This window comes from Branchiostoma lanceolatum, chromosome 18 (genome assembly GCF_035083965.1).
Source record: "Branchiostoma lanceolatum isolate klBraLanc5 chromosome 18, klBraLanc5.hap2, whole genome shotgun sequence".
Taxonomy (NCBI): Eukaryota; Metazoa; Chordata; class Leptocardii; order Amphioxiformes; family Branchiostomatidae; genus Branchiostoma; species Branchiostoma lanceolatum.
The window spans coordinates 5,281,010-5,295,005 of NC_089739.1; the positions used below are offsets into that span (position 1 = coordinate 5,281,010).

The 13,996-nt window shown below is 41.8% G+C and overlaps 3 protein-coding genes across 3 annotated transcripts; 2 read left to right on the forward strand and 1 right to left on the reverse strand.

Moving 5' to 3' along the window:
• Window positions 1-2,989: 2,989 nt before the first annotated feature.
• LOC136424403 (melanopsin-like) lies at window positions 2,990-4,738 on the forward strand. The gene is made up of 2 exons (XM_066412992.1): window positions 2,990-3,702; window positions 4,109-4,738. Exons 1-2 carry the CDS (start codon window positions 3,097-3,099, stop codon window positions 4,496-4,498), a joined length of 996 nt encoding a protein of 331 aa, XP_066269089.1. The 5' UTR covers window positions 2,990-3,096; the 3' UTR covers window positions 4,499-4,738.
• Window positions 4,739-9,192: 4,454 nt separating this feature from the next.
• LOC136424386 (neuropeptides B/W receptor type 2-like) lies at window positions 9,193-12,404 on the forward strand. Its single transcript, XM_066412964.1, has 2 exons — window positions 9,193-10,672; window positions 11,366-12,404. Exons 1-2 carry the CDS (start codon window positions 10,109-10,111, stop codon window positions 11,756-11,758), a joined length of 957 nt encoding a protein of 318 aa, XP_066269061.1. The 5' UTR covers window positions 9,193-10,108; the 3' UTR covers window positions 11,759-12,404.
• A 167-nt stretch (window positions 12,405-12,571) lies between these two features.
• LOC136424646 (polycystin-2-like protein 1) lies at window positions 12,572-13,918 on the reverse strand. The gene is made up of 2 exons (XM_066413271.1): window positions 13,379-13,918; window positions 12,572-12,798 (listed from the first exon to the last, which is right to left on the reverse strand). The coding sequence occupies exons 1-2, from the start codon at window positions 13,785-13,787 to the stop codon at window positions 12,572-12,574; spliced, it is 636 nt and encodes a 211-aa protein (XP_066269368.1). The 5' UTR covers window positions 13,788-13,918.
• Between the last annotated feature and the right edge of the window lie 78 nt (window positions 13,919-13,996).

Here is a 13,996-nt window from a genome sequence, read left to right on the forward strand (position 1 = left end):
ACGGATGAATTGTCTGTGAAAGTTAGGCAAACAGTTTCCTCACAGTAATTCTTTACTTTGCAAATATCGTATGATACTCTTATAGTGGTATTCCGACTGGTATTGGCTGACGAGTGTCAATTATTTGGATATATCACACAGTACTCAACTCTACTCTACAATACATCAAAGATAATATGTACAGGATATATAATGTTGTAATGTGTATTGCTAAATAAGCTTTCTATTCAATCATATTAGTCCGCTCTTTTACACTTTCTATTATGTTTTGTTTCTTTTCAGTCATACTTTTACATTTTGCATAATATTCCAGTCATGAAATCACAGATCCAACGTAGATCGCAGCGTGATCATGGTCTATTTGGAAGGGGCCCTTAACGTTTAATATCACATTAGAATTCATATAAAGAATGTCTAGACGTAAGAAACTCCTCCAATGATTGTAAAATCCCATTGTCATCCCATACTACTACACCATATTGTATAAGATAGATTACTTCACCATATTGTATAAGATAGACTACTACAAAATATTGTATTAGATAGATTGGTTAGCCTAATAGAGTGTTATCTATGTACCAGTGAATGCCATACTTTGTACCTTGTACAATTGTTGTGCAATTAAGTTATTATCATTATTATGAAATCATTCTTGTCTGGCGACCGTCATAATTTCCCCGTCACACAGCCAACGAGATTCGGCCGTATTTCCTGATCGCCAGGAGTCGCCCGATTTTGAAATCGACAGGAGGTCGCTCGTTTTCTTTTTTTCTTTTTTTCCCCACCTAAAATCTGCCCTATCATTTTCACCGGGGCTCGGTGACCTGAGAACATTGACCGATCCCTGACACTCTCGCGATGATGGAGAGGACACACGGACGTCATCATTATCATCATCATTATGCTTCCGGCTTTAATCCGGTGAAATACAATCAATTAAGTTTTTCCAGTGCGATCTGTCCTTCATGGCAGCTATCAATGCAGAACCTGAGAGTCCAGTGTCTCTTTCGATCAATGTCAATATAGATTGTGTGAGCTCTTCCAACTCTGTGTTTTCCCTCGGGTAGCCACTGCATTAGCTGCCCAGCAGGTTCGTCACTGCGAACAACATGCCCCGCCAGGGCGAGCCGGCGTCGTCGCACTACTGATGAAATGGGTGGCAGAGAGCCATAGAGCTCCTTAATTGTTATATGGCTTCTCCATGATACATTGATACATGATACATACACGGGACGTACTACTGCCGAAGATATGTCATTTGGAGCTCGCAGACTCGTAGGCTGACATATCTTCCTGCTGTATGATATGAATATTTCAGTCTCTACCAGACTAACCGCGCCGGCTAAAGGGAGAACATTTGCCGGAGGACTTTGGCCATGGATGGTAACATTCGCAGCCGCAGTTAGGGTTGCAATATTGGACCCTCTCTCCGTACCCGACTCCCCTCATACAATTGAATCTATTTGACCAATTTCTACTATTTTCCTAGCGACCCGCTGAGGCTGGTAGAGCTTAGGAAGATTTAGGGAGAGGCCTTGAACTTCAATAACTGTTTATTCCACAAATTGAATGTAATCATCTATCTTGCCTTGCTATGGCAATTGAGCATCCGTAGTATTTATTTTGTAGCATTAGTTCAAATTGTGGTGACGCACATAAACGACATTGTGTCACTTTCAAGAGAACGAAGTCAAATAAAGAACATTGACGTCATTTCCTTACATTTCGTATCAAGTGGCTTTGATATTAAGGGAAAGCCTTGAACTTGGATACGTCTTAATTGAATTACTGGTCTTGTCCCGCCATGATATTATATTGGCTTACTGTCGCGTATGTTTGTTTATGGTCAGTTGTTTGGATCTTGAGCTGCAGTATTTCAGTTATCCGCACGATGTCGCTCTAGGTATTCCACAGTCCTGCAATTTAAAGATGGCGTTCAGCAAGGTGGTGCTATCAAGGGAATGAAAAAGCTCTTTGCAGGTCGGCACTTGGTGCACACTTATAACGGTGTGGGAAAACGAAGTCAATATGTTCATTTCAAAATTCATGGATACGCAATAAGTAATGTTCGCGTATGATTGCATAAGGTATTCTATAAATAGCTATGACATACCAAAATCTGCAGTACCAGTTTTCACCGCAGCATGGCGCTTTCAGACAGCCACCCTGAAATTGCAAACTGGTAGAGAGCCGGAAAGGGTCTGAGTAACTGCGTTTGTTTTGATACTGGAAACAATCGAACTTTTTATTGCAATGATCGATGTTTTCTCTAGTGGGGGACGAAAGTATATCTTAAAAAAAGCAGCGGACATACACTACTGTAGGAATATATATTGTAGGTTGGAAACCTTCTCACGGCATTGAGAATATCTATCGTCAATTTTTTCCACCCAATTCAACAAGCGCAATGCTATATTGTTTTTTAAAAGTCGCTTCATCTTAAACAAACACGCCCACCCATTGTATGCAGTAAATTCTAATAAGGAAACAGTCAAGTTCAAAGTAAAACACGTGCCTTAGAAACTCATGACATTGTTACAACAAAAAAATCATGTCAATTCCATGAGAACCACGCCAGACGGTAATGTAGATATTGCGAATTTACAAAGCACTTATTTCTATTCACTTTATTGCTGTTTTTAAGACCGCTCGGTCGCAACGATGTTTGCTTTGGCATGAGCAAACGGTCACGATGACTTTACTGCATTCCTAGTTATCAATACGACTCGGACAACAGAGACAGCTATAGAGAGAGAGGGAGAGGGAGGGAGAGGGAAAGAGAGAAAGAAAGAGAAAGAGAAGAAAGACTGATAGAGAGAAAATCTTACAGACCGCTGAGGTGCATTTACGAAGAAACTTCAACCTGTATACGGGACATTGGTTTCGCGGTGTAAAAGTACAGAACTCAACGAAAAAAAGTCAATAATCGTTCCGTCAACCTTAATTTGCGTGTTGTACATGGTTCTGTCAATGTTTAACATTCCCAAGTGCTGCTGGAACCAACGTAAGAAGACTATTATTGCCAAAGTCATTTTTCAACGACGTGCACTCTAAAGAGGGGAAAAAAAGCACCTGTTCTGAATAGCAGCTTGTTTGATGGACACGCGAACAAGGGGTTCTTTTTCTTCGCGTAGTGTGACAACGATGTCGTCTAACTCGCAGCTGAATGATGTCAACGAATCGTCGACAGATGTCACCGCTATTCAAGACAACACTTCGCTCATTGTCAACGCCATCGTGCTTGGAATCATAAGCTTGGTTGGAACGCCATCAAACGTCCTGTCCTTTCTTACTCTTGTTTACCAGAGGTCCCTCCGTACGCCTGCAAACATGCCGCTGTTGTTCCTTGCTGTAGTAGACGGACTGATGTGTGGACTAGTCGCGCCACTCTATTTTACACAGACGTTTTTGTTCGGGACGTCCGTTGGAGAAACTTTATGTCGTATCATCGCCTTCTTCTTTCTAGTGAATGGCATCTCGTCTGTGGGTCTGATAGTCGTTGTGAGCGTGTGTCGTGTCATCACAGTGGTATACACTAACGCCGTGTTGAAGTATCGTCACTCTGTGACCACGTCCGCTGTGGTGGTGTTGTGGTCCGTGGCCATGGCAAGCAGCTATGTGATTGTCCCTGCCACAGAAGATATGGACTGTGTTGACAGGCTATACGTGGTCCCGACAGTTGTAGATACCGTTTTTGAAATGGTAAGTTTGAATATTCTTCGATTGGTGGCATAGAGATATAACATTCTTAAGTTTGGTTTGCCTTTTGTGTGCTTTTTACCGTTCGATTTTGGGCCTCCTGGTAGCTAACCTTGGTACTGCAGAAGAATATGTTTTAGGTGTCTTTTGTCCTGGACACGCTGTGGTCCTAAATTTTTGGTGGCAGATAGTTTTTAATGTAAGAGGAAATGGTATAGGTCCCCCCCCCCCTTGACGCTTTCTATGGAACTGCAGGATCACTTTTGTTGAAATCTTTCAAGGGGTATAACTGACCAAAGGGACGATGGACTTCCATGGCATTCGGCGCGTAGGTAGTCAAGTTGTCTAGGCTTGTTTGAATTATGTATTTAGTTCAAGTTTCATCATGTTATTTCTATATTTGTTACAGATAGCTGTCACGTCTGGCATTTTGTGCTTAGTGGTCATCGTCATTTGCTACTGCAAAATCTACTGGAAAGTACGACAGCACACACGAACATCCAACAGGCAAAACAACGTCGTGCGCATGCGTGCTGATGTCGTCACCTTGCGAGCCGCCATCTTGATTCTGACGTCATTCGTCCTGTGTTACGGCCCTGGGATTGTGGGCATGATTTGGAACAAGGCCTCCCGCCCACTCCGCGAAATCATCCTTCTGAGAGAGATGTCAATCACCACATCACTCGCTGGAAGCATGTTTAATCCGTTCATCTATGTCGTTAGTTCACCTTCTTTTAGAAAGGGTCTGAAAAGAACTTGTAGACGAATTTTCTGTTGTGTAAGCATCCGACGTAACTAGATAGCTAGGAACTTCATATACTGCTTGCAACTGTTGTGATATTTAGTAAGCATATATGGGCAGTTTGAGACCGCATTATAACGACCGCTGGCGCCACATACATTCATACCCACATCACTTTTTTACGTGATGAGTAGCTATAGGTTAAGGATATACATGTATGTGGACATCTCTTTACAGCCTTAGCCTTAGACTGTTAATACACAAATTGGGAATACTTAAAATGGCTGACCTAATGGCATTGTCATCCCTTCGTGCTTTATTGTAGTAATGACTACGACATTCTCTTGTGACATACTAGCCTAGAAATTACCCTTTCTTTCACGATGTTGTAGAATACTTAAGCTCGATGGCACCTTGAATTTTTGTCACCAGTCTATTTTGTCTTTGTGTCAAAGGCAAGTAAAAACTAAATGAACAGACCTACGATGTTGTGGTTTCGTCGTTTTAATCTCCTTCTTCTTCGCTACTAAAAAAAACAGTTCGTTGAGTGGTCGTGAAAATCAAACTCGATCAGGAAACGACATGTGCACCCCCGCCTCCTGCTGGAAAAGAATCGTAGCTGAAAACTCATTGAAAAGTCACGCAACGTAAACATATAACAAGGGCAGTTGACCTTTTCTGTCCAAAGCCTGGCGTTTTACGAAACGGTTTACACAAGCCTGAGTAGTTTCCAAATACCCCGCCTACACACACTTAATGAATACCAACAGGTGTGTTTGTGTATACCTTTTTTTTTACTTCGGTTTTTGACAGACAAGGACGACGTGGCACTGCACTCAAGTTTTGATAACTTATATTAACAGTGCCACGTACAAATAACGACATACCCATTTTTATTTCTATACACCTGGGCGAAGTGAGGAAAGTCACCTTTCCCAAGGGCACAACATCAATGGCGTCAGGGGGATTCGAACTCGGGACCTCTTGGAACACCCTGCCGTTACGTTACACGACCCCACGACCCCATGTATACATTGGTTATTGTATATTTTGATCTCGAAGAAGATGAAAATATCTGGCTCAGGCTGCGTGTTTTTACCTCCGTGAAAATGGTGATAAAGTTTTGCGTCTGTGTGTTTGTTTGTCTTGGTGTTCGTCCGTGGTTATTTGAATGTCGTAGAGTGACAGGGTGTGAGGTGGAAGATTGTGTGAGCGGAGACAGGTAGGATGGGAAGGTGGAATTGGCCCGTGTTCAAAGTAGTTCTAGCACGAAAGAAAGGTTATTATATATTAATTAGTTGGTTCAAAGTTGGTCACGCATTGATAGAATTGCCGAGATATTAAAAATAACAAACAGCAAATAAATAAAAAAGATTCTCTAAATAATTCACAGAAGTATGAAAGCTTCGACTTCTGTTTCTGCAAAATGTAGTACGTTTTTCTAGTATAATTGCACATTTTTAACGGTTTGAATTTGAAAATCGGACTTTTAACGATTCGCCTTTGGAATGTTGCAAAAACAGGGCGAAAATTTCCGAGAATAAACCGGCTACTTACATCTGCTTCAATATTGAATACAGTCACCATGTATTACCAATACAGCCAATTCATACATATACATTATCAACTTCCTTCCTTGATCATTTATCATACATCTATAGCCCATATTTTATGTCCCATATTTTATGTCCCATGCAACTCAAATATTGCGACATTACACTTTGATTTCCTCAATCTATTGGATGAACAGCTGTTCTTTATTGAATGGATATGAAAAATGTATATGTTTTCAGCTGGTGTGTTCGTGTGTGTGTGTGTTTGTGTGTGTGTGTGTTTGTGTGTGTGTTTGTGTGTGTGGTGTGTGTGTGTGCGTGAGTGTGTGTGTGTGTGTGTCTGTCTTGATATTTGGATATCTAGTGCTATGAGAAATTCTTCTTTTTACTGCTAACAATGCGGTCCCAAACGTGAAGTATTGCCAAATATTCATAGAACGAATTGGATAATATTGTTAAGAAGCAATAATGAGATATATGTGGTTCCAAACGCAACTCATTGTTTATTAAATCCCCAAGTTCAAGCGTACTTTCAAGCACTAAGCTAAGAGGACAAGGCCCTATCGGACGCAACTGTAATTGGTGTGTAAACATAATCCGTAAAGTACCAGAAAAACTTGCACATGAGAAAGTCAAGTAAATACACACATCATATCAGACCAGTTAGCCTTTTCTGTGTAAACGTACCGTACTTTGAAAGGCTTTTACGACTGATTGTTGGCATTTAAGTATTCATTCTATGCATAGAATACAGGCCTGGATATTGGTTACATTGCAAGCCGTTTGTCTAATGAATTGAGGCAAAGTGTTGCGGCGGCGTCACCGATGTCTTGGTAACCGACGTAATACTATCAATACGATTCATAATTGATATCATTCTTCAACGACTTGTACAGTTGGAAGACAGCGATTGAAGAAGCAGCATGTGTTTTTAGGAACAGAGTACGTGGAATCAGAGATTCAACTCTTTGACTGTCACCTTTGCAGTGATGTATCCTAACGTATCATCACTGTCTTCAAATGTTACGCCTCCAACGCAGCTTAATGACAGCAACGCCACAGCTATATTATCGACAAATGACGCCGTTTTGTACCCACAAACTCTGCTCATAGTCAACTCCGTGTTGCTTGGAACCGTCTTGGCGGTTGGAACGCCGGCAAACGTTCTTTCCTTCGCTACCCTCGTTTACGAGAAGTCTCTCCGTACACCAGCAAATATCCCGTTGTTGTTCCTCGCGATGGTAGACGGCTTGATGTGTGGAGTAGTCGCGCCACTCTACCTCGTTAGAACGTTTCAGTTCAATACTTCCTCTGACGAAGCCCTCTGTCGGATCTTCGCTTTCCTCTTCGTTCTCAATGTCAACTCATCGGCCTGTTTAATAGCCGTTGTGGGCATCTTGAGGGTGGTGATTGTGGTGTATACCAGTGTCACGGTAAAGCATTGTCATTCCGTGCTAGCGTGCTCTGTGGTGATTTTGGTGTCCCTAGCCACCTCCATCCACTACGAAATCGTCCCGTCGACGCAGTATATGAACTGTATCAACAGACTTCACTTGGTACCACCGATTAGGAACAGTACAAGCGAAAAGGTACTAGTTGTTTGATGTCTGTTATAGCCTGGTCACATTCGTTGTAAGATCGTCGTGCGATCACAAGCATTCTTAACATTATTGCGCATGTGTAGTAAAATATTCAGCCGTATTTATTTTACCGAAAATGCTGTCTTATAACAAAGTACAAGGCTAAACTTTCTTCAAACACAAAAGTATTCGCGGATCAATTTCTTAGCGACCACTGTCGCCTTCTTCTGGATCAATTATGACCAATCACTTTCGAACGTAAAGTCGCAAGTTCATGCTCGGAAGAGCACAGATGAGCTTCCATGCTATCTTATATCCTTTCCAGTGGTCGGTTTTGTCACAGCCTGCTTTAAAATCGTAGGCTATCAAAATCGAACGACGTCCTATGACGAATGTGACCCCGCCTTTACTACACAAAGGCATAGAACCTGTTTCCTTTTTGTTGTCATGTCATGTAAGTAATTTGCCATTTTTTATTCGCAAAGGTTAAGAAGAGATACAAGACTTTAGATATTTGATTTGATATTGAATGCCGAGAAAATAACATATATATGTAGCTAAGGCGAAACGTCACCGTTTTCTGTAACGATTCCAAAAACTAGACACAGCGTACGTTATTGTAAGATGAAAAACATTGTCAACATAGAATGTCTATTAATCATTTCACGTGCCAAAATGTTTGAGACCCAATGTGCAATTATAATATGTTCTAAAGTAATAATGTTACTGAACATAAAACTATGACCAGAAACATTTATTTTTTCTTAATATTTGTTACAGATAAGTGTTCTTTTGGTGATTCTATCACTTTTGATCATCGCCGTCTGTTATTGCAAGATCTACTGGAGAGCGCGGCAACACGCACTGACAGTGCAGCCCAACAGGCAAAATATCATCTTGCGTGTGGATGTGGTCACTCTGCGGGCGGCCATCTTGATTCTGACGACATTTGTCCTATGCTACGTTCCGGGTCTTGTTGGTATTATTTGGAACTGGACATCCCTTCCCCCTAGCGAAATAATCATCCTGAAAACATTTGCTATAACCACTATAGTTACCGGTAGTATGATCAATCCGTTAATCTACTTTGTTACGTCACGTTCCTTTCGAAAAAGTTTGATTAGGACTTGTCGAAGAATGTTTTGTTCGTGGAGCCCAAATTAGAATACATATCTGTGTACATATACTCAATATACCCTTTGAAATAATTGTATGTAACATATGAGCAACATAAGAATTGTATAAACTCTATAAGGACATTCGGTGTTCTGTAGATATTGAATGTTTGCAATGCACTTTGAGTTAATATCCTCGTGTCGAATCAATGTTTACTTTGGTACCTGTAAAAATTAAGGTGGTGCTTCTACATGTCAAAGTCTTCACGATATAAGGAGGAAATAAACAACGTTTACTGAAGAATCCGTGACACTTGTTCTTGGTTTGTTGGAGAATAAGTGTTTTGTGTATGTACCCTAGCTCCAAGCAGATGTTGTGTGACCTTTGGGCATGTCTGTTTGGTATCAGGACAACTCGGCACCAAGACAACTCGGCACCAAGTCAACTCGGCACCAAGACAACTCGGCACCAAGACTAATTAACGAGTTGTCCTGCCTGGTGCCGAGTTGTCTTGGTGCCGAGTTGTCCTGGTGCCGAGTTGTCCGACATTCGTCTGTTTCTGTAGCAGGGTGTATTTGTACAGGGAGGGGTTGCTAGCCCTTCCAATTTACAGTGCTTGAATTCGAAGCTTCTCCTCGAACTCGGGACCCCTTTTTACGTCCCTTCCGAAAGACGCGTGCAGCTGCAACCGAAATGCCCTTCCCTGGAACCGGGGTCTCCCAGTTACCAACTAATTAGAGCCAGTAGCTCAACTCTTAGGCTGCTACTAATTGAGCTACTGGGACATCCCTCTTACGTAGAGTGCTACCTGAAATTAGGTCATGGTATCTTTCCGTTCTCGATCTCTGGACCGTTTGACCTTTGTTCAACCTTATCTACAAGTAAAACAAAACATGCTTATCAAACAGAGTAGAAGTGGCATGTTGCGCTTGGTTAAAATCACGAGCCGTGGCGAGTCCTCTAACCAATAAGATTCACTTCGACAGAGAACGGCTGATTTTACCGTTACCTTTGCCTTCCTCCATCGGGAGCTGACCCTTCCGCCACCCGACAAGCTTGCCTCAGGAGGGCGCAAAACAAACCTCGAAGCTTTAATCAGGCCAGTCGAACTTCCCTGAACAAAGCGCACCGGCTGGACCCAGCAATTTGTAACGTCCTGAACTGTTTCTAAATACTCCACTACCGCGCAAACGAACGTTTATTGTTTACAATAGGTGTCGTCACGTATTGATGATATATCAACACTGTTTGGCATTCGCGTGTCTCTTGGTAACAGACACGATGATGTCCGGTTGCTAAAGACATTATGTCGCGACAAAAACAATGCGACGGCTGTACGTTCTCCCAGTTTTGCCAAGCGCTGCCGGGCATCATATGAAGAGGTGGCCTCTCGAAGTCTGCATGCTACCGGATTGACTATGTATCCCAACGTTACACAGTCAGTCGTCGACAATGTTACAACTGCGACGAATGACACCGTTGTCTACCCTCAAACGTTACAGATCGTTAACTGCCTGCTACTTGTGGTTGTTATGCTGGTTGGTACGACCGCAAACGTTCTTTCCTTTGCCACGTTTGTTCTAGAGAAGTCCCTCCGTACGCCGGCAAACATCCCGCTGTTGTTCCTCGCTGTAGTGGACGGACTGATGTGCGGACTAGTCGCGCCACTCTACCTCGCACGGACGTACGAATTTGAGACGTCCTCGGGCGAAGGGCTGTGTCGCATCGTCAGTTTCTTCTTCGTACTGAACATCAACGCCTCGGCGTGCCTGATAGCCGTTGTGGGCGTCTTCAGGGTCATCACTGTTGTCTATACTGACATCCTCCTGAGGACTGTCCATCCTGTGATCTCGTCCTGCGTCGTGGCTGTCGTCTCGCTGTCTCTCGCGACCCATTACGCAATCTTCCCCGCCACAACCTATCAGAACTGCGTCAACAAGCTGTATAAGACACCTCCTGTCAAGGATTCGGTTACAGAAATGGTAAGTTCTAATTTCTTATTTATGAATATTAAGATTAGTCCCTTCAGTCATCAGAGTAACTGATTTTCAAGGGGGCCCTTAAATGACACCCCCCTGCGGAGGATTTAGTGACAAAATGTTACGTCACCTATTATTCTCCATCTGAACCTTGAGGGTGTCCATTTAGTTATCGGAGTAACTGATTTCCAAGGGAGCCCTTTATAAAATCATCACAATTCAGATTACAAAAGAAGCTAACAACTCGGATAACTAGCTTTTTGTTTCTTTTGGCCAGCCATGAGATCCGTCAAAATCCAATTTATGGTGCGCCTTCATGACTCTGTGTAGCAAAGGCTGGAAAACTAGAAGAAAAAAAAACATTGCTACCCGTTTTGTCCAATCATCAGTAAGAATTGCATACACGTTCATACAAAACAGTGCACAGAGGAGTTGTAGAGATCGAGACATCTTGATTTCTTAGTCACAGTGTTCCAGTTTCCAAATGCCTGAAACTATAGATAACTGCAAACTGGAAGGGAAATACTTGCAATTGATTAGACTTTAGTACAGAAAATCATGGATTGCTGCAATTTACACTCAAAACAGTTTGTATCACAACTTTAGAAGGGCGAAAACAACTCTGATCTTTGGAAACAACAACAAAACACACAAAAGGACATCATGAGAAACATCTGCTTTGTTTTTATCTTACAGATCACTGTCTCGTTGGTGATGTTATCCCTGGTGGTGGTTGCCGTCTGTTACTGCAAGATCTACCGCAAAACGAAGCAACATATGCTGTCGGTTCAACCGAACAACTTAAACAATATTGTGCGTGTGGATGTGGTCACTCTACGTGCCGCCATCTTGATTTTGATAACGTTTGCTATATCGTACATTCCACTAACCGTAGGTGTGATTTGGAACAGGGCGTCTCGGCCTCCTAGTGGAATCATCCTTTTGAAAACAATGGCTTTTTCTATAGTTCTTACTGGAAGCATGTTGAATCCGTTCATCTATATCACAACTTCCAGTTCTTTTAGGAAAGCTATAAAATCAACTTGTCGTAGGATATTTTGTTGTGAAGTTGTGCGTCGCTGGAAATGATTGTACTTACTTGTATGTCCTAGTATGATGCTATGATAAAAAGTCTTGTAGGAATTATACCATTTGTTTGTAAAAATAAATCTTACATTTGAGAAACAAAAAGTTTTCTTTGCTATCAATGCTACATAAGCCGGATATGTTCTTAGCGGAATATGATAAAAGAAAACTCATAGACATATCGTTTGAATATTAATGACTTTATTGATAAGTAGAACGTCAAAACAAGCTCAACTGAGATGGAATCAAATGCTTGTTAATTTTTGGTTTTCAACTCTGGTTGTGATTCTTCTTTGTTATATAGATATATATGTGTGTATATGTAATTCGCGTATTACATTTACTATGTGAAAATTGTATGATATTTCTAATACTATAATCTTTACAGTTTGCCATATTGACACAATAATATACTCAGCAATAACTGTAGGCAAAGCTAAAAAATGAAATGTCAACATGAACGTCTTGTCGTCTTATGTAGCGTCAACACCGTAATATTACAACGCAAAAATATGCAACATGCAAATAGATTATTTATCGAAGCATGCAATACAAATACAATAGGTGAATTTAACGTTTACTTACGTTTTTCAAGTAGAGATATACATGTGTACAGTGACACTTCACCTATCATACATATCGTACTGAAATTAATCAAACTATATACAATTACGTGACTTGATTAAACTATGTACAATTGTGTGACTTTTGCTATCCTTCTTCATTATCGGAATACATTCATCTGTCGTCTCTCTCTGAAGCACCTTTGCTTAGTTTTAGCAATAGCTACCTTGGTGCATCATCTTTCCCTCTTGCTTAATTGCAACTATCGACGAACCTCACTTTCTTGTCAACATTTTTCTCATCCTGTTTGTTGTCCCTTTTTTCACCTGCCTCGACAATGGAGGCTTCTGGGAAAAGCTCGTCGAGTTTCACGATGACGTAGTCAAGTTCAGCGGCAGCCAAGAGGTCAAGGTCCATCAGGTCGCCGGCCTGGCAGGATGTGCCCTTGTCGACGTACTTCGGACCTTCCTCTGGTGGTGCTGCATTGATGTGGGATAGAAAACATTTAAACTTCGATGCAGATGTAACAAGACCATAGCATGTCCAGAACAAAAGATACAAAAACCGGAAGTTCTGCTGCAATACCACGGTCACACAGCAGGGGGACCAAAATCTACCTTAACCTTCGTCTTCCCAACACCTACCCACATACCAAATATCAGTACAATCTATTCAGAGGGTCATTACTCATGCTGACTACAAATAGCCGAAAATAAAGACACATAGACACACATACACACACATCCCAATCAATACCTCCCTCGTTCAATCAATCAATCAATCAATCAATCAATCAAGCAATCAATCGATCAATCAATCAATCAATCAAAGCCTTCATGGAGGCAAAATGAGGTCAGCACACATGAATACCCACTATGAGAGGACTGTTTAGTGAGACATCGTTACTACTGTAAAGGCTCAGTAACGGATCGCTCAGTAAGATTTTCTACATTCAGGATTCAGCAGAGCCTTAGTCTTTAGGAAACATCTTTACAAACTCTGGTATGATACTTAATTAATTATCGCAAAAACGCAATCCTGAAAATGCAGAACACTCACAGATCTTGTCTCCTAGCGGCAGCCACGAGACGAAGTTATTCCTGATGAACTCCGCCATCTCCAGATCACGCGACTGTTCCTGTTTGATCTGACGTTTGACTATGACAATGGCCCTCCTCATGATACTCAGCAGAAGATTGGCAAGGATCAGGAAAGAAGCAACAAAGAAGACAGCAAAGAAACCAACACTGATGAGTTCAACTTCGACCATTTTCTCCAACTTGTACCGGCGCAAAAGGGATGGAAAGAGGTGAAGGAGAGACTGTGCAACGGACCGGAAACCTTCCACATGAGACCCTAAAAGAAGATGCTGCAGCTGAGCAAAAGAGAAGAAGAGGAAGAAGAGGAGGATGAAAAACATGATGATTTCAGTCCGCATAGTGGCAAGGACTGTCATCATGACGGTCATGCGGCGGCTATAGCGGAGCAGACGCACAAACTTGACGATGTTGATGAAGACGACGAAATTGACCACGTAGTGGTAGATGGCATCCCAGTAGGCGATGTGTTGGAAGTTCACAAACACTTCTGAAAATTAAGACAAATATCTGTTACAGTGTAACTTATACAATAGCTTAGGACCCAAATGCCGCAATCAATGTCTAGTTTACATCTTAA

Coding starts and splice junctions, on each gene's coding strand:
- LOC136424403 (XM_066412992.1), top strand. CDS start 3,097: ATGGACACGCGAACAAGGGGTTCTTTTTCTTCGCGTAGTGTGACAACG. Junction 3,703..4,108: donor TAGATACCGTTTTTGAAATG/GTAAGTTTGAAT, acceptor TATTTGTTACAG/ATAGCTGTCACGTCTGGCAT.
- LOC136424386 (XM_066412964.1), top strand. CDS start 10,109: ATGTATCCCAACGTTACACAGTCAGTCGTCGACAATGTTACAACTGCG. Junction 10,673..11,365: donor AGGATTCGGTTACAGAAATG/GTAAGTTCTAAT, acceptor TTTATCTTACAG/ATCACTGTCTCGTTGGTGAT.
- LOC136424646 (XM_066413271.1), bottom strand. CDS start 13,787: ATGACCGTCATGATGACAGTCCTTGCCACTATGCGGACTGAAATCATC. Junction 12,799..13,378: donor GCCGCTAGGAGACAAGATCT/GTGAGTGTTCTG, acceptor ACATCAATGCAG/CACCACCAGAGGAAGGTCCG.